This window comes from Meles meles, chromosome 6 (genome assembly GCF_922984935.1).
Source record: "Meles meles chromosome 6, mMelMel3.1 paternal haplotype, whole genome shotgun sequence".
Lineage (NCBI taxonomy): Eukaryota > Metazoa > Chordata > Mammalia > Carnivora > Mustelidae > Meles > Meles meles.
Window position 1 is genome coordinate 73,176,341 of NC_060071.1, and position 21,293 is coordinate 73,197,633.

Genomic DNA, 21,293 nt, shown 5'->3' on the forward strand with positions numbered 1-21,293 from the left:
ACCAGGCTTGTCCCTGGAGACTTTTTGACCATGGTCAGCAACTCCATCCACGCAACTTTGTTTACCGATAATTGGAACATCCAATCACTTTTCTCTAAGGGAGTACAAAGATCACCTTGCGAGAAAGTTCAGACCTCTTGTTTGGTTTTTGTAAGACTGGGCCTTTAACTGGTGTTAAGATGTGTATACATAATGTGTTTAGTATCAAGTTTCTTCTTTGACCAGAGGCGTGGCCTACGGAGAATGTTAGCTTTTAGTCAGAACTTGAGGGATTTCAAATTCCTTTTCTAGTCCTAAATGTCCACTCTGAAAAGTAAACTACGTAGGTAAGAGGCACAAGAGTCCCTGCTTCCGCTGCAGCAAAGGCCAGAATACGAGTAACACCGGTGTGATCGAAAAAGCCCGACAAACACTGGGCCAACCAGACAGGCGGGAAAGCTCACGAAAGCTTAGTCTAGCTTGGGCCCTGCCCTCGCCGCCCACCTATAACGTCCTCTTTAATCCTCCCACCTCCCCGCTGTGAGCACGACTGCGGAAGAGGAAGCAGTCACCGGCGGCCACGCGCGCGTAGCCCCTCCCGTCCGTGACGTTAGAGACGCGACGCGTCGCAACGCAGTGCAGACTGGGAAAGGGGGAATGAGCTGGGCTGGTTTCCGTAGGGCTGGGGAAGGCTAATTCTTCGAGTTGCGGGAAGATGGGCCTTTGGAGAGGAGGGCGGCGTTAGTCAAGCGCTTCCGGCTCCACGGTGAGTGTGGGTCTGGGTCCTGGCCTTTGTTTCTCGGGTAGCCGGCTGCATTGGACACCCTTTCTTTTCACAAGCTGCTGGTCACCGGCGAGACAAGCTCTGTCCGCCGAGAGGGGTGGGACAACCCCGAACCTAGAATCGGCTTTTAGAGGAAGGGCCCGATCTCGAATCTTTCCCGCTGCCTACCTAGGGTTGTCCATTGAGTTTCCTGTAGTTTTTTCAGGTTTTCCGGCCTTAGAAGGTGGCCTTGACCATTCCTTGTTCTCTTTCAACAGTTAGACCCGACTTTGACCTCCTTCCTCTGGCCTCCGTTTTCTAATTTTCTGCTATTGAGCTACAGTCCCAGGCCTTTAATACAGACCCTCAGAGGGCTTCCCAATATCTTCTCTGTCCCAATCAAACTTAGTTTTAATGAAGTCTAGGAGTGGGTTTAAAGAACCTACAAGCCCATAGTTAAAACTATGACTTCTCTAAATAAAAGCTTTTCTTTGCTAAAATGTAGTCCCTCTCCTGTTGTTGTGGGACAAGTTAATTTCACCTCCCTCCACCTTGGAAATTTCAGAACCTTGAATCTCAGTGCTGTTCATTTATACATAGAGCTGCAGACTACACTTCTGGGTTTAATTCTTTTCTCCAGTTCATTCTGTGACCTTGAAGCAAGTCACTTAATCACTAACAAAATATTTACCTGAAGGGATTTAATATTTGTTAAGCACCCTGAGGGTTTCAGATGAAAGGGATGTTACTCTTTCTGAATCTGCAAGCAGTCTTAGTTTTGTATATCTTTTGCTGCAGCCATTAAAAGTGTCAAGTGGTATTTGTTAAGGAACTGTACCTTTTCTAGGCTTGGTCTGTGGCTTTGCTATGTAAGCAGATTTTGCATTTCAACAGATTCTGGTTAAGACTCATGGTTGAATGTCTTTAGATAGTTTGTCTTGACTCCACAGTACTGGAGCATTTTATCTGAAAGGTGATGTAGGTTGTGTTATGCCTTTATTCTATTGCTGTGGCTGCCTTGAAAGGTGTATTCTTTTTCTTGTGACACATTGGGTGCATCTTTAAAATTAGATAGTAGGAACCCTGTAATAGTAAAACAACAACTTGTTATTAATGACATAAATATGCATTAATTGCATATAAGTATGTAGGTATGTGTCGTATTCTTTGAGAGAACAATGCATGAGAAAAACTAACAACATTTTAAAGATGTCTTTCAGTATTTAACTTTATATATTTACTTAACCTTTAATAATCATTGTAACTCTTTGTTTATTAATATGAACATACTGGGAAAGATCCAAAATGGCTTTTGTAAAGTAAGGTAGTTGGAAAATAAATCCAGCACATCAAATTTTTTCCATAAAATGTCTAGCATTATATTTCCATTATGAACTTTTCATCATGAAGATGCAGTTATTTTTGTAGAGATTAAAGGAAAAATGTGCCCATCAAATATGAGTTGCTAATCAAATTGGATATACTTAAGGAAACATTTTTTAAAAGTCTTGGTTATTGTCCTTATTACCTATTGCTATATAATAAATCAAACGAAGTAGCTTCAAACTATTATGTTTTATCTGTTATATTTCTCTGGGCTAACTGGAGTCAGCTGGTTGGTTCTCACTTAAGAGTTTCATGCATTTGTGGGGTAGCTAGGGTTGAAGTTATCTGAAAGCTTAACTGAGTTGGACATCGAAGGCTCATTTGCATGAATGGCAGTTGATGTTGGCTGGTAGTTCAGCTAGGGGTGTCACCTGGAATGCCGGTACATGGCCTTTTCTTGGGGCTTGGACTTCTCATAGCACGGTTTGAGTTTCAAAAGCAAGTATTTGAAGAGACAGAAGTGAAAGCTGTCTCTTAGCTTGAACCCAGAAATTGGCATAGCATTACTTCCAACATTCTCTATTAGAGCTGTCAGAGCCCTCTGTCCCACCAGATGATAAACCCCTAGATACTTTGGAGAGAAGAATATCAAAGAATTTGTGGCTATCTGTAACCTACCATAATTTTATCGATAAAGTTGTATTAAAGTAATTTTGGATTTAATAGTAGATGCAGGATAAGGTATAAGGTATGCTTCTGATTTCTTTAACCATAATATTTTGTATTTTCATGGCACATAATTTTCAGAGCATTTTTTCTGTATGTACTTTTTCATTTGATACCTATGAGAACTCTGTAGAAGCAGATCATTGTTTCCCATTTTGCAGATGGAGGTAAACTGAGGAGTAGCAATTAGTGTTGGGGGGAAGATTTAAGGAATTTGCTCAAAGTCATGTAATAATGGAAAATAAGACTAAGACCTACAATGCTTCTATAATATAAAGCTCATAGTAAATTAATAAATATTACAATTAAGCTTATTTGGAATTCCATATTTATCACCATACTAATTCAAATAAAACCATACTCATGTGTAGTGAATAAAGCCAGTGTCTCCTCTGAAAATTACAGTTTAGTTTTTGATGGTCCTAAATTCTCTGAAACATACAAATAATGTGTCTTTCTACTATAGTGAAATGAAATTGTTACACATTGTAATACCAATTTCGAATATAGTGAATTGAAATTGTTACACATTGTAATACCAATTTTGAAACAAAGAGTCCTTAAAAAGTTATTCATCTAGGAATCTTGAAAGTTTTATTTTAATTTCTCAATTACAGAATTTTAAAAATGAAAATGATTTCTCATAATTTTTATATCCTGGAAATTAAATGACCTAAAATGTTGATTTCAGCTAAAATCTATTTGTCATCTTCATACTGTTTTACTACTTCTAGTAACATGTTTATATCCATTTTTTATGTCCATGGATCTCTGTCTTGACTTTGTGTTAGAATTTACTTGAGGAGCATTTAAAAAATATCTGTTTGCAAGTCCCATGCTCTGAGATTCTGATTTAACCATTTAGGAATAGGTTGTGGACATTGTTATTTTGTACAAAACAAAAACTACAAAATAACACCTAAATCACTAGTTTAGGTGATTCTAATACATGGCTAAGAATGAGAACCATGTCTTTTTTTTTTCCTATGTACTAAGTATGATCTGGTTCCCTACTCATCTATTTTACATGTGCTAAAAATTTTTAAGGAGATAAAGAGTAAGAGAATTATGAAATGGATTAGGGTTATAATGTAAGTAGACACCTATTATGGAAAACAGTTACTCTTCTGGGTTTTTTCTAGGAATAGTCTTAATAAAAGCTACAGATTTTGGCATGGTTTGTTAGTACCTATCTGATGATAACTTTGCTTAGTATTAACATTGTTTATATTTACATCTCTGTCAAGGCATCTTTAGATGTTATTCCTTCTGCGTACATGTTCAGAATTGCCTGTAAATCAGGGATTCTTATTTGGGAATAATTTTGCCCACTAGGGGACATTCAGTAATGTCTGGAAACATTTTTGGTTGTCACTACTGGAGGGGAATGAGTTACTACTGGCATCTAGTGGGTAGGGCCAGGGATGCTGCTAAATATCCTACAATGCACAGGGCAGCCTCCTGTAACAAAGTTTTATCTGGTTCAAAATAGCAATAGTGCCCCGGTTGAGAAATGCTGCTATAAACTAATCAGTTTTTAAACTGATGTTGGTTTTGTTGTTGTTGTTTTTGTTAACAGCACTACCATTCTGTGTGTGTATGCACAAGAGAAGATTTTCTGCTTCAGTCAGTCAGAAAAGCATATTTCTACCTTTTTGTGTTCTTTTTTGCGGTGGCCTGCAGTAGCCTGGATATTCTTATCCAAAGTATTATTCCTTGTTCCTATTTCCTTCAAATCCATCTGACATATCCCCACTTTGACCTGCCCTGAGGTATCATTTTCACCTTCAAGAACTGGCTTATTTCCTGAATAAATTATAAACAATTCTTGATGGCTTCAAAAGCCCTCCATAATATGACTCTATCTCCTTACCTAATATAATTTGTTATTAGCCAACAGTTAATAAGTGTTGACTGTAAGGACTGAGGTTAGCACTAGGGATCTAGCATGTCAAAGTAGTGACATGTAATCCCTTGTAATCCCTTGATCAAATTGATTATTTCCCTGTACTGATGGTCCTCAACTTACAACAGTTTGACCTAGGATTTTTCAACTTTATGATCGTGTAAAAGTGATACATGTTCAGTAGAAACTGTACTTCATATTTTGAATTTTGATCTTTTCCCAGGCAGCAGTATGTGGTGGTACTGGGCAGTGGTAGTGAGCCACAGTGCCCAGTCAGCTGTGTGATGGTGGGGGTAAACAACTGATAAACTTCCAACTATTCTGTTTTTCACTTTCAGTATATTATTCAGTAAATTACATGAGATATTTAGCACTTTATGATAAAATGGGCTTTGTGATAGATGGTTTTGCCCAACTATTGGCTAATGAAGTGTCCTGAGCATGTTTAAGGTAATGCTAGTCTAAACTCTGATGTTTGTTAGATTAGGTGTATTACACATATTTTTTTACTTAACGGTATTTTCAACTTATGATGGATTTATTGGGACATAACCCTATCATGAATTGAGAAGGATTTATAATCCCTATAGTATTCCTTACTTTTCTCATTGCCTTCCCATACTAATCCCTCATTTTGTGTCTTTGTTCATGTGGGTTTCCTTTTTCTGGACTATCCCTCTTTTCTTACTCAGTCCGTAGCTAAATCTTACCTGTAGGGCTAGTTTCTGTCTCTGCCTCATCATGTTATCAAAAGCACTTCATAGTTATGAGGGTCTTAAAAACTAGTCATAATTGTCATTTGTTTGAAATACAATACTGAGTCAATGACATTATACATACCATACATCCCATACATTATATATACCAGATTATATATATACCATAAAATTTAGACCAAGAAATGAACTCCCTATAACTGGGACTATCGAGGATGGAAGAAGTAGAACTTAAGTTGGTCCTTGAAGGAAGAGGGAACAGCACAAAGAGAGTGCATTCTAGGCTGGAAGAAGCTACACCAAATTTTCTCTCCTTCTTTTGACTTCCCAGTAACTGGAATCACATAATAATATATGGTATAGCAATTAATTGTTGGTTTATTATTTAATAGATATTAGTTTGGTCTTGGTAACTAAACTAAGACATTTGGATCAGAAGCCCTATGGTGCTCTTTATCCCTAGAGCAGTGTCACTCAAAGTAGCCAGTCTGTGTTATAGATTTGAAGCCTGTACAACAGTATAAATTAGTAGACTGCTTTCTTCGCAGAAAGTTCTTGCTACTATGAAAAGTTCTGTGTGCTTACTTGATTTACATCTGTCATAAATTTCTTATTTTGTCACAGACTTGTAACAGTCCCCCAATTGTCTCTGGTCAGTGGGCCACACTTGAAGTAGCATTGCTCTGTAGAACTTTTACACTTTCTCAGTTGTAACCTATGGAAAGAAATACGTTTTATCTTTCAACCCATTGTTATATGCATACACATACACAACCCAACTGAAGTTTCATGAAGCAATACTTAACCTTACTATATGTGACATGCTGTGATATTTTCTCTTCAATTTTATTTTTTAAATGCTGATTGTGACCTTCTAAATGGATTTGAAAACTCTGCCCTCCAGCCACCTGGGTGGCTCAGTCGGTAAAGCATTTGACTCTTGGTTTCAGCTCAGGTCATGATCTTAGGGTGGTGGGATCAAGCCCCTGTGTTGAGCTCTGTCCTCAGTGGGGATTCTGCTTGGGATTCTCTCCCTCTCCATCTGCCTCTTCTCCCCCTCCCTCTTTTTTTCTCTGCCTCTCTCTCCCTCTCAAATCAATAAATCTTAAAAACAACAGCACTGCTCTCACAGTTATTAGCTCAGTGCTAGACACATAGTAGATACTCAGAAAATACCAGAAGTTTTAGCAGTGACTAATTCTTGAAAGGTTTGAGCCTTCTTAATACTTTAGGATTACTTTAAAACATGTCATGAATACTTACTTGTTTGTGGCATTTAAACTAGAATGAGTATAGAATGTTATGTGAAATTTAAGGCAATCAGAAGAGTGCTGTTGCTGTTTAAGGACAGAGATGGACTGAGATGATAGATGCCCAGTGGAGACAGACTTTGCTCTCCTTTCCAAAGACCTAGGTAGTGGCTGGTGTGAAGCACTAGTTAAGATATCATGCACTAGGGGCGCCTGGGTGGCTCAGTGGGTTAAAGCCTCTGCCTTCGGCTCAGGTCATGATCCCAGGGACCTGGGATCGAGCCCCACATCAGGCTCTCTGCTCCGCAGGGAGCCTGCTTCCTCCTCTCTCTCTGCCTAGTTGTGATTTCTCTCTGTCAAATAAATAAAATATTAAAAAAAAAAAGATATCATGCACTAGTTAAGATGTCATCAACACAGAGGGGGATACATATGCCTTCTCCCCCCCCCATTTTGTTAACTAATTTTTAGCACTTTCTGCATTTCACTTTTGAAACATTGCTGTGTGGCTAAAGCTAAAGTATTTCACCTTTATCAGATTTACACATCTTAAAATTAATTTTTAGAAGAACTTTAATTTTTCTCACATGTACTTTGTTTTTATTTATTTTTTTAACTCCTTTTTGAAGCATAACATAGTTTTAATAGGTTATATATTGTATTTAGTTCTAGATATAAACAAGTAGGTTCTATACATTATTACTTGAGTTCTATACTTACTGAACATTCTTTTGTAAATATCAGTAAGATTGTTATAACAAGGGGCGCCTGGATGACTCAGTGGATTAAGCCACTTCCTTCGGCTCAGGTCATGATCTCAGGGTCCTAGGATCGAGCCCCGCATCGGGCTCTCTGCTCCGCAGGGAGCCTGCTTCCTCCTCTCTTTCTGTCTGCCTCTCTGCCTACTTGTGATCTCTCTCTCTCTGTCAAATGAATAAATAAAATCTTAAAAAAAAAAAGATTGTTATAACAACAAAAAACCGTTGCTGCTCTTTTCCTTGTTTTTACTGTTGCAGCCAAAATTAAGAAATTGTGAATTCATTCAGTCATACTGGCCTTAATTTATGTCAGCCTATTTTGAAATCATTTTAAAGACAAAGACAAAGTGCAGCAGAATGACTACCAAGAATTTAGCACATTAAATTTCACATATATTTAGGTTGTATGTATATCCTTCTTTGCTTTCTCATTTGATTAATACCCTTTACATTATACTTTGGCTTCTGCAGAAATCTGTGATTGTAGAGGCTCAAACAGTAATTAAGGCAATGCTGTAAGTATTTTTAACACCAGGCATCTTATTTGACAGAGTAACTTATATACTTTTGTGAAAGAAAATGAAAACAACTGTGGTCCCTTGATGACATTATCAGAGAAAATTGTTACTTATTTCACCTGTTCTCAAAAATCATGTAAGGACATGGACACCTGCCTGGCTCAAGTAAGTAGAGCATGCTGCTCTTGATCTAAGCATTGTAAATTTGACCCTCACACTGCATGTAGAGATTACTGAGAGGGACCTAGCTGACTCAGTCAGTTGAGCGTCTGACTCTTGATTTCAGCTCAGGTCATGATTTCAGGGTTGTGAGATCAAGCCACACTCAGCATGGAGTCTGGTTGTCCCTCTCTTTGCTCGTGCTCACTCTTTCCCTCCCTTTCTCTAAAATAAACAAAATCTTCCAAAAAAAAAAAAAACTTCTTAAAAATAAACTAAGGATAGAAAACTTAACTTTAAATTCTGAGTAAAGGGGCGCCTGGTGGCTCAGTGGGTTAGGCCTCCGCCTTCAGCTCAGGTCATGATCTCAGGGTCCTGGGATCAAGCCCCACATTGGGCTTTCTGCTCAGCGGTGAGCCTGCTTCCCCCTTTCTCTGCCTGCCTCTCTGCCTACTTATGACCTCTCTCTCTGTCAAATAAATGAAATCTTAAGAAAAAATAAACACTGAGTAAAAACTTTGTCACTATAATCTTATCCCTGTACCTTCCCTCCATGTGTCTTGTTAGCCAAGGCCTCTATCTTTGCAGTGTCTCATGTATCTGCCTCCTCCATTCCATCTCTCCTGCCCTAGTTCTGACCTTCATCATCTTTCCTTAGGATCATTATATAGATTACTTGTCTTGTCTTTTGAAGCCTAACTCTGTAGCATTTCAGTTTGGATCACATAACTCTTCTTCAGAACCTTATGGTTCTCTATTACCTTTAGAAAACAAAGTTAATGCTTTATTGTGACATTCAAGGTCTTCTGTTTTCTGTTCCCTATTTTTTCAGGCTTTCCTGTCTAGTAGATCCTTGTTCATTCTCTGTATTGACTAGTTCCTAAAGATGTTCTTTACTTTCTTGGGTTTTTTTCCCCCTCATATGGTATGTCTTCTCTAGCAAAAGCTTTTCTTCTACCAAGATTCACAGAATGCTTGTCTTTTCTAAGATGCCTCTAGTCATACTTAATCTTCCTTCTTAATTTTTCTTATTGTACATTATTTTTGACTCATTATAGTTGGATATCTTACTGTGTTATATTACCACTGCTTACAACTTTTTCTGTCACATTAGTTTTTTTAAGAACTTTTTTGGGAAAGGTATCACATCTAATGTTTGAGTTCCCGGAAACACAATATTTTCTATACAGCAGAATATCTGTGAATTGAATTTAACCTTGAGATAGCTAATGGTTTACTATTTTAAGTTATCTAGGTAGCACATGTAGATTTTACATTGTTTTTCAAGGATCCAAGCTTTAAAGGTAATCATGAGAAACAGATTCACCTGAGAATATATTCTAGACCTTTATTTTAAAAGGTTTGAATCAGTAGCTTTCGTTTCCCAGCCTAGAAAAGCCCAATTTTCCCAATTAGAAACCTAATTGTCATGAATCAACAAAATAGACTCTGACTTTTTGAACATACATTCTGTGGTTAGACCACTAGCACTTGTGACCCAGATAGGGGATAGAACTGGAAAAACAGATACTCTCAGACTCTGCTACCTGGCTAATCTGCCTAATTATGGCTTCAGTCCCTTTCTTAGTACGCTTAGTGGTATCACCAACAAAAAGTGATTGGGCTCTTGGGGAATTACATTTCGAGAGGTAGCCTGTATCAAGGGAGAAAATGTTGGCTTTCTGTTGCTTAAGTAAGCTTCAGATCTTAGGTGAACTGGTTGAGGCCAGAAAAAAAAGTCAAGAGTAGTTCTTGTTACTATTATCTTACTGACCTCTGGCCCTCATAATAGTCCCAACTCCAATGTGCCCTGCCTTTACCATAGGTTTCCTTAAACATCTTCCTGAAGAGATAGTATCTTGACCTTAACTTTGCCTTCCCTTAGTCAAATGTATTTCTCCTCAACTGTTGCTTTTTATATTTCAGTAGAAATCATGTTCCTGGAGCACCATCCCACTCTATCCTAACAGTCTCTTTTTTATTGCCAGTGTGTTTGTTGTTTTATTGTTGTTTCCATTTCTTTATTCCCTAATGCTCATATTCTTGCTTCCATTCATACCATTGTATGGAAGCTGTCTGTACTCCAAAAGTTTAATGTATCAGGCTCTTCCAGTATTCAAATATATTTTTTAAATCAGTATTTATTTATTTATTTTAAAGATTTTATTTATTTATTTGACAGACAGAGATCACAAGTAGGCAGAGAGAGAGAAAGGAGGAAGCAGGCTCCCCGCTGAGCAGAGAGCCTGATGTGGGGCTCAATCCCAGGACCCTGGGATCATGACCTGAGCCGAAGGCAGAGGCTTTAACCCACTGAGCCACCCAGGCGCCCCTAAATCATTATTTTAAAACATACATATTTTGTGTTCACTTGTTTTACCCTTACTTCCTAACTTTCACATGTGTCTGGGTATTTTCATGTTTATAAGCAATTGCACATTTTAATTTGTGTTTGCATTATTATGCAATATAGTTAATAGTTTTCTTTAAAAATTTTTATGAAGTATATGTAAAGTGTGTCACTTATATTCTTCTATATGTTATAAAGCATTATAGTAAAATGATTACCCTGTGATCACTTTCGAATGTGCCACCCAACTTGAGGAATAAAACCTTACTGATATTCCTAAAGCTCCTTGTATTTGTGCCTCCTGATTACATCCTCTCCCTCCCCAGAAATAGAATTTTCTGTTTATTATTTCCTGTCTGTCTTTATAGGTTTTACCTTATTTGTATCCTTAAGCAGTACATTGTTCAATTTAGTTTGTTTTTAAACTTTATACAAATGATGTTATATGTATTCCTACTTTTTCACTCATTGGAGGGATAGGCATGATGTAAGAATATGGTGGGTGTGGATGAGAGAGTGTTCTCTGGTTAAACTGTTTATCCTGGGATTTCAAGGACCATGTCTTATGTACTTGTTATGTCTTTAATACATAATGTTTTTTGCAGGTTAAGATACTCAGATGATGCTGTTGTCTCTGTAATTGTGAGGAAATCCAAGGGATCCCTATCATACTCTTTAGTTACTGGGCACTCTTAGGTGGTTTGGTGATGAGTTGTTAATGAATTAGATATCTAACTAGAAGGACATATTTAATGTTTGTTGATCCATTTGGGTTTGATGGTGTGGTCCAGAAGGTTTTTTCCTCTCCTATCACTATAGCTTTAGACACAGAATGCAGACTGGAGGGAAAAGCGTAAAAAGTACTTATGTATGAGATCATAGTCTCTAAATGCATAGATCTGAAATTACTAAATAAAGTGTTTGGTTAAGCATATGTTTGTAGACACATGGAGTAAGTATAGATGGAAAAAAAACCATTTTTTAAAATGTAACATATTGAGGAAAAATAGCTAGGTTTGGTGACTAAGACAGTGGGTTAATTTCACAGAAGGGATGATTTTCAAGAAATCCAGAGTATTAGTATAAAGCATGACTTGAATCAAAGCAAATCAGGACACCTTTGGAGTTTCACCTAGGTGAACAGTTGCTTCCCCCCGCCCCTTACTCAGCTTTTCAGGATTAGATATTCATGGATGACCATTCATCTAATAAAAGTGAACTGGTAAAATAAAGAGCATTAAGATAGTGAGGTGATAGGGGGAAAAAGTTATAATCTCTTAAATGCATTTATGTGACTACAGGTATACTTTGGAGGTACTATGAGTTCAGTTCCAGATCACTGCAATAGAAGAAATATCACAATAAAAAGAATCAAATGAATTTTTTTGTTTCGCAGTACATATAAACACTGTACTGTATTCTCCTTAGTGTGTGGTAGCATTATGTCTAAAAAAAATATGCAGTCCTTAATTTAAAAAATACTTTATTGCTGGGCGCCTGGGTGGCTCAGCTGGTTAAGCAACAGCCTTAGGCTCAGGTCATGGTCCTGGAGTCCCGGGATCGGGTCCCTCATCGGGCTCCCTGGTCAGCAGGGAGTCTGCTTCTCCCTCTGACCCTCGCCCTTCTCATGCTCTCTCACTCTCTCTCACTCACTCTTTCTCTCAAATAAATAAATTAAAAAAAATACTTTATTGCTGACTGGGAAGATGGTGGAATAGGAGGACCCTAAGTGCACCTTGTCCCAGGGTAATACTAGGTAACACTCACATCAGCATAAATAACCCAGAAAACAGTTTGAAGACTGGCAGAACAAACTCCACAACTAAAGATACAGAAGAGGCCACATCAAAGATGGTAGGAAGGGCAAAGACATGATTCGAAAGCAAAATGGACTGCAGCTGTCTGTGGTGGGGAGGGAACTGTTGGTGAGAAGGGCAAGGAAGAGACTTTCACACCAGTGAACCCACAGGGAAGATGATATCCCATTACTATTTGCTTTGAAAGTGAGAGGAGCTGCATTTTGTGAGTTCCTACAACCAGTGAGACTTACCACCTGGAATTTTAAAAATCAGCCAGCTTGGTTCTGGAAGAGCCAGGAGGACATTAGGAAGTGGAGTCCCCAACCTTAAAGAGACAGCATAACAGTCTGTGGAGCTACAGCCTGGAAGCAGTAGTTTGAAAAATATTGGAGACAAACAGGAGGGAGAGTGATTTACTCATCTCAGAGTGTGACCTGGAGAGGCAGGGATCGCAGGGACATCACATTAGGAACAAAGGAGCTGGCACATGCTATTTCCTTCCCCTACCCCCCAGTATAAACACACTGCCAGCTGCAGTAACCAGCATAGTATCAACATTCATTGCTTAACTTGCTACACTAAGCGCTATCCCTGCGCTTCAGCAGATCTGCCCTTTCCATTCACACTTGCCTTGGTCTGGGCACTGCAGTCCCCCTGCCTTGGAATACTAGTGAAAACCCCACCAACACTTTGTCTTCTGACCCTTGTATTTTGTGGGACCTCAGTTCTGGCAGCAGCAGTGGTACATCTCATTTTGCAAGCAGACCGCCACATACCTTGTTAAAACGTACCCCACCCAACCTGGGACCAAGCACTGCCTGTAACAGGTAAAGAGAGCCTCTGCTGACCATTGTACTGAAGGAAAAAGAGGCCACATCTCAATAATAGAGCACTATAACACACATAGGAGACAATTCTTGAAGCACAAGGCTCTGGGGAACAGGAGACATTGGACACAGGGCACTATAGGACCTCTTCTTCCTAAGGCCATTACTGTGAAGAGCAAGAGATATAGCTGACTTTCCTAACACAGAGAAACAGACACAGAGAATTAAACAAAATGAGGAGATAGAGAAATATGTCCCAAATGAAATAACCACATCAAGAGACCTAAGTAATACACCTGATAGAAAATTTAAAGTAATTATCACAGAGATACTTACTGGACTTGAGAAAAGAGTGGAGGACATCAGTGAGACCCTTAACAAAGAGAAAAAAGAATCAGATATCAAGAACACAATAAATGAGATTAAAAATACATTCGATGAAATAAGTAGCAGGATAGATGAAGCAGAGAAATGAAATGAAGACAGTAATGGAAAGTAATCAAGGTAAGCAAAGGAGAGGATGGAAAATTTCGTAAATTGAGAAGTCTTAGGAATGCGGTGACTCTATCAAAGTCTAGTAACAGTCACATTATTGGGATCCCAGAAGAAGAAAAGGTAAGGGGACAGAAAATTTATTTGAAGAAATACTAGCTGAAAACTTCCCTAATCTGGGAAAGGAAACATACCCAGGTATAGAAGCACAGAGATTGTCCCCAAAAATTCAATGCAAGGAGGTCCACATCAAGACACATGGTAATTAAAAAAGCAGAAAGTAGTAGTAAAGAAAAAATTTTAAAGCTTAAGAGAAAAGGGAAACTGCATAAAGCTATCAGCATATTTTGCAGCAGAAACTTTGCAGGCCAGGAAAGAGTGCATGATGTATTCAAAGTGCTGAAAGGAAAAAAATCTGCAGCCAAGAATACTCTGTCCAAAAGAAGATGTGTTGTACACACACACACACACACACACACACACACACACACACACGAATATTATGCAGCCATCAAAAATTGAAATCTTGCCATTTGCAATAACATGGATGAAACTAGAGGGTATTATGCTAAGCAAAATAACTTAGAGAAAGACAATTATCTTATGATCTCACTGATATGAGGAATTTGAGAAACAAGACAGAGGATCATAGGGGAAGGGATGGAAAAATGAAAAGAAGACAAAACCAGAGAGGGAGACAGAGCATGGAGACTCAATCTCTGGAAACAAACTGAAGGTTGCTGGAGTGGAGGAGGGGGTTGTGAAGAATGGGGTGGCTGGGTGATAGACCTTGGGGAAGGTATGTGCTATGGTAAGTGCTGTGAATTGTGTTAAGACTGATGAATCACAGACCTGTACCCCTAAAATAAATAATACATTATATATTAATAAAAAAATTTTTTAAACAGAAAAGCAGTAAAAATAAGTATTTCTTTAAAAATCAGTTAAAAGATTCATAAAATAAATGGATATAAATTGACACCATATATCTAAAACATGGGGTGGGAGAGGAGTAAAGAATAGGTTCAGACTTAAACAGTCATCATCTTAATATGGACAGCTATGCAGATGTTATATACAAACATAATGGTAGCCACAAATCAAAAACCAGTAATAGATATGCAAAGAACAAAGAAAATGGAATCCAGGTATAACACTAAAGAAAGCCAACAAACCATGAAAGAGAGCAAGAGAAGAAAGAATAGGAGAAAAATCTATAAAAACAAGTACAAAACAAGTAACAAAATGTCAGTAGTTAAATATCTGTCAATAATTACTGTGAATGTAAGTAGACTAAACACTCCAATCAAAAGACATGGGTGGCAGAGTGGTTAATAAAACAAGGCCCATCTAGATGCTGCCTGCGAGAGACTCATTTCAGACCAAAAGACACTTGGTATTAAAAGTGAGGGGATGGGGCGCCTGGGTGGCTCAGTGGGTTAAGCCGCTGCCTTCAGCTCAGGTCATGATCTCAGGGTCCTGGGATCGAGTCCCGCATAGGGCTCTCTGCTCAGCAGGGAGCCTGCTTCCCTCTCTCTCTCTCTCTCTCTGCCTGCCTCTCTATCTACTTGTGATTTTTTTCTCTGTCAAATAATTAAATAAAATCTTTAAAAAAAAAAAAGTGAGGGGATGAAGGTAGCTATGCCTATGGGTTTGCCACAGGTAACTTCTTCAGATTACAGTTCTCTGCTATGCCCGAATAAACCCATCATTTTCTGGTAAACTAAAAATAAGTGAGGGGATGGAGAAACATTTACCATGCAGATGGATGTCAGAAGAAAGCCAGGGCAGCAATACTTTATGTTGGACAACATAGGCTTTAAGACAAGGGTATAACAGAGACAGAGATGTTAAATAATCACAAAGGGGACCATCCAGCAAGAAGATAAAACAATTGTAAATATTTATGCACCCAGCATGGGAGCTCCCAAATACATAAAACAGTAGGAAATAATCAATAGTAATACAGTAACAGTAGGGGGACTTTAACACCTCATTTGCATCAATGGAGAGATCATCCAGACAAAATCAACAGAGAAATAGTAGCTTTATTTATTTATTTGCTTGTTTGTTTTTAACTGTTTAAATAATCTCTGCACCCAACATGGGGCTGAAACTCATGACCTCAAGATCAGGAGTCACCGGCTCTTCCAACTGAGCCAGCCAGGCACCTGGTAACAGTAGCTTTAAATGACCACTGGACTAGAGGGATTTACCAGATATATTCAGAACATTCTATCCTAAAACATTAGAATACACATTATCCACAATAGGTCACATATAAATCCACAAACCAAATCCCAACAAATTCGGGAAGATCAGAGTCATACTGTGCATCTTTTCTGACCACAACACTATGAAACTAGAAGTCAACCACAAGAAAAAAATCTGGAAAGACCACAAATATATGGAGGTGAAATAAAATGCTACTAAATAATGAGTGGGTACTCCAAAAAATAAAAAAAAGAAATAAAAAAATTACATGGAGACAAAATGAAAACACAATGGTCTAAAATCTTTGGGATGCAGCAAAAGCAGTTCAAAGGGGGAAGTTTAGGGGCGCCTGGGTGGCTCAGTGGGTTAAGCCGCTGCCTTCGGCTCAGGTCATGATCTCGGGGTCCAGGATCGAGTCCCGCATCGGGCTCTCTGCTTAGCAGGGAGCCTGCTTCCCCCTCTCTCTCTCTCTCTCTCTCTCTCTCTCTGCCTGCCTATCTACTTGTGATCTCTCTCTGTCAAATAAATAAAATCTTAAAAAAAGGGGGGGGGGGGAGTTTATAGCAATACAGGGCTACCTCAAGAAGCATGAAGAAGAACAAACATGCCTAAAAACAACAGAAGGAAGGAAATAAAGACTAGAGCAGAAATAAATGATACAGAAACTAAAAAAGCAATAGAACAGATAAATGAAACTAGGAGCTGGTTCTTTGAAAAGATAACAAAATTGATAAACTTCTGGTTGGACAAAAAAGGAGGGAGGACCCAAATAAGCAAAAAACAAATGAAAGAAAATAACCAACACCACAGAAATAAAAACAATTGTAGGGAATATTATGAAAAATTATATGTCAACAAATTGGACAACCTAGAAGAGATGGATAAATTCCTGGAACCATTTAGCCTATCAAAATAAAAGCAGGAAGAGAGAGAAAATTTGAACAGACCAATTACCAGTAAGGAAATTGAGTCAGTAATGAAAAACTCCCAACATACAAAAGTCCAGGACCAGATGACTTCACAGGAGAAATCTACCAAACATTTAAAGAAAAGTGAATATGATTCTTCTCAAACTATTCCAAAAAATAGAAGAGAGAGGAAAACTTCAAAATTTATTCTCTGATGCCAGGACCATCCTGATGCCAAAACCAGATAAAAACACAAAAAAGAACAGTATAGGCCAATATATCCCAATAAACATAGATGCAGAAATCCTCAACAAAATATTAGCAAACCAAATCCAAGAATACATTTTAAAAAATCATACATCACAATCAAGTGGGATTATTCCCAGGATGCAAGGGTGGCTCAATATTCACAAACCAGTCAACATGATACATCACATCAGTAAGAATAGAAACAATATGGTCATTCCAACAGATGCAGAAAAAGCATTTGACAAAATATAACATCCATTCATGATAAAAAACCCTCAATAAAGTAGGCTTATAGGAAACATACCTCAACTTAATAAAGGCCATCTGTGGAAAAACCCACAGGTAATGTCCATCCTTACTGGGGAAAAACAGCTTTTCCGCTAAGGTCAGGAACAGGACAGGAGTGTCCACTCTCACCACTTTTATTCAACATAGTACTGGAAATTCTAGCCACAGGAATCAGACAATAAAAAGAAATAAAGGCATCCAAATTAATGAGAAGTAAAACTTTCATTATTTGCAGATGACATGATAGTATCTATAGAATACTGTAAAGACTTCACCAAAAAAGAACTACAACTGGTAAGTCAGTAAAGTGACAGGATACAAAGTCAATGTACAGAAATCTGTTAGCATTCCTAAATGCTAATAATGAGGCGACAGAAAATGAAATTAAGAATTCCATTTACATTTGCACCAAAACCAATAAAATATCTAGGAATAAACTTAACCAAGGATGTGAAAGTCCTGTGCTCTGAAAACTATTAAACATTGATGAAAAAAATTCAGGACAACACAAAGAAATGGAAAGACATTCCATGCCCATAGGTTAGGAAAACAAATACTGTTAAAATGTCTACACTACCCAAAGCAATCTACAGATTTAATGCAATCTCTATCAAAATACCAACAAGATTTTCCATAGAACTAGAACAAACAGACCTAAAATTTGTATGGAACCCCAACGGACCCCAAAAAACCAAGGCAATCTTGAAAAAGATAAAACTGGAGATGTCAGAATTCCAGACTTCAGGTTATATTACAACGCTGTAGTAACCAAAACAGTATGATACTGTTTTGAGAGTAGATTAATGGACAGTAGATCAGTGGACCAGAATAGAATACCCAGAAACCAATCCACAATTATATGGTCAATCTTTAACAAAGGTGGCAAGAATGTACAGTATATGTGGGGTGGGGGGAAGACAATCTCTTCAACAAATAGTTTTGGGCTCTCTGGACAGCTAAATGCAAAAGAATGAAACTGGGCCACTTTCTCTAGCCACACACACACACACACACACACACACACACACACACACACCTCAAAATGGGTTAAAGATCTAACTGTGAGACCTGAAACCTTAAAAATCCTAGAAGAGATCACAGGCAGTAATTTCTCTGGTATTGGCCATAGCAACATTTTCTGTGTCTCATGAGGCAAGAGGGAAAAGAGCAAAAATAAACGGTTGAAACTACATCAGAGTAAAAAGCTACATGGTAAAGAAGGAAACAAAGGCAACCTACTGAATAGCAGAAGATATTTGCAAATGACATATCCAATAAAGGGTTAGTATCCAAAATATATAAAGAACTCCTACAGTCCCACACCCCCAAAACAATAATCCAATTAAAAAGTGGGCAGAAGAGGGGTACCTGGGTGGCTCAGTGGGTTAAAGCCTCTGCCTTCAGCTCAGGTCATGGTCTCAGGGTTCTGGGATCGAGCCCTGCATCGGGCTCTCTGCTCAGCGGGGAGCCTGCTTCCCCCCGCCCCCTGCCTGCCTCTCTGCCTACTTGTGATCTCTCTCTGTCAAATAAAAATCTTAAAAAAAAAAAAAATGGGCAGAAGACATGAGCAGACTTTTCTTCAAAGACATAGATGGCCAACAGACACATATAAAGATGCTCAGTATCACCCATCATCAGGGAAATGCAAGATATCACCTCACATCTGTCAGAATGGCTAAAATCAAAAACACAAAAAACAAGTGTTGCCAACGATGTGAAGAAAAAGAAATCCCTATGCACTGTTGGTGGGAATGCAAACTGGTATAGCCACTCTGGAGAACAGTTTGGAAATTCCTCAAAAAATTAAAAATAGAAGTATGCTGTGATCTAGCAACTGCATTACTAGGTATTTACACCCCAAATACAAAAACACTAATTGAAAGGGGTACATGCACTTCTGTTTATTGCAGCATTATTTACAGTAGCTAAATTATGGAATCAGCCCAAGTGTCCATTGATAGGTGAATGGATAAAGAAGATATGGTATGTGTGTGTGTGTGTGTGTGTGTGTGTGTGTGTGTGTGTGTTATTCAACCATAAAAAAAAGAATGAAATCTTGGGATGCTGGGTAGCTCAGTTGGTTAAGCATCTGACTTGATATCACCTCAGGTCATCATCTTAGGGTCATGAGATTGAACTCTGCATCAGGCCCCAATCTGAGCATAGAGCCTGCTTAGGATTTTCTTTCCTCCTCCTCCCTTTGCCCCGCCTCACCTCTCCACCCTGCCCCCCCCCCCCCCCCCCCCGTCACACGCTCTCTCAAAAAAAAAAAAAAATTTCCTTTACAATATAATATGGATGGAACTAGAGAATATAATCAAAAGCAAAATTTTTAGAAAGACAACTATATTATTTCACCGACATAAAACAAACAAGCAAAGAAAAAAAAGAGACAAACCAAGAAACAGACTCTTAACTATAGAAAACAAGCTGATGGTTACCAGAGGGGAGGTAGTGGGGGAATGGGTGAAATATGTAATATGTAGTAAGGGTACACTTAATCATGAAGAGCACTGATGTAGAGAATTGTTGAATCACTGTCTTGTAGACCTGAAACTAAATATAACACTGTATGTTAACTAAACTGGATCAAAATTAAAAACTTAACTAAAAATACTTTATTGCTAAAAAATGCTAACCATGCTCTGAGTTTTCAGTAAGTTGAAATCACTAATCACAAATAACTATAACAAATACAATAATAAAAAGTTTTGAAATATTGTGAACATAACCGAAATGTAATACATGGACACAAAGTAAGCAAATACTGGGAAAATGAAACCAAAAGACTTGTCTGATGCAGTGTTGCCATAGACCTTCAGTTTGTAAAAAAAAAAAAATCAGTATCTCTGAAGAACAGTAAAGTGGAGCAAAATAAAATGAGGTATACCTGTATTTATTTGAATTGTAATTAGTTCTTTAAAGCAGAAACATGGTATAAATTTAACTGGATTCTTCTGAAGTTTTCATTTGGTAACACTTGGGATCTTGCCAGGACTCACTATTTGGTGTCCTCTCCTGTGCATCTCCTATATGCATCTGTATGCATTCCTGCACATGTACACACCAGCTTAATTGATATTCAGCTTTTCTTCCTCTTCATTTTGTTTAATACTTTCTCCACCTCCTTTGTCAGAATTTACTAGAGCATGGGAGGAACAAAGAACGTAATAAAGCATCAAAGACTTTTAGAGAAACCAAAGTACTTGCATATATTCTGTTCATATATCCCTAGATCTATATAAATTGGCCCTGCCTACTCCCCATCTGCCACCAACTTGTTCAGCTTGCTTGTTTTTATTAACTAATACTATCAATGAGAAAGGGTAATATTTCTAAATGAAACTTCTATTTGTGATCTATACACTAATAACAGATTTAGCAGTGGAAAAATACAAAAGCTCTTACTCTGTTAAGTCCTTTGATAGGAAAATTCTTAATACTTAAGGCAAAGTGATACAAACAATAATTTATTTAGTTAATGAACATTTGAAAAAATAATTTATTGATAACCTGAATATCTCAAATTCCCAAAATGGATACTCAAGATAATTTAAAATTAATTCTTCTTTTTTTCAGATTTTATTTTTATATTATGTATATTAGCCACCATACAGTACATTATTAGTTTTTGATGTAGTGTTCCATGATTCATTATTTGCATATAACTACCAGTGCTCATTACAACACGTGCCCACCTTAGTTTAGGACTTTGATGCTTTTTAACTGTTCATTTGTTTTGTTGTTAATTGGAAATATTTGTGTTCATTTTGTTTCAGAAAAGAACTTCTTTTAATGAAGTACACCATCCATTGTGAAAGTGGAAAAGTAAAGATTAGTCATCATGCCTGCTGTGGCTTCAGTTCCTAAAGAACTCTACCTCAGTTCTTCACTAAAAGACCTCAATAAGAAGACAGAAGTTAAACCAGAGAAAATAAGCACGAGGAAGTATGTATCCTTTGCTAGTTTCACTGAATCCTATTAATTTTTAGTTCATTTCCGTATTATTAAGTGCATTAGATAAGTAGTCAGTTTGAAGTTTATTTGAAAAATGGCATCATCACA

At 37.8% G+C, this 21,293-nt stretch overlaps 1 protein-coding gene across 2 annotated transcripts in view; it reads left to right on the top strand.

Annotated features, from left to right (window-relative positions):
* The first annotated feature begins 631 nt into the window (after positions 1 to 631).
* The window catches only part of USP8 (ubiquitin specific peptidase 8), a 76,333-nt gene continuing 55,671 nt past the window's right edge, over positions 632 to 21,293 (top strand). Inside the window, exons 1-3 of one of the 2 annotated variants that reach the window (XM_046008615.1) lie at positions 639 to 745; positions 7,976 to 8,107; positions 21,008 to 21,176. In XM_046008615.1, the coding sequence (XP_045864571.1) occupies positions 21,073 to 21,176 (104 nt within the window). In that variant the 5' untranslated portion in view covers positions 639 to 745; positions 7,976 to 8,107; positions 21,008 to 21,072. Of the gene's footprint in view, positions 746 to 7,975; positions 8,108 to 21,007; positions 21,177 to 21,293 lie in introns of both variants that reach the window. The other variant, XM_046008616.1, reaches the window with a different exon arrangement.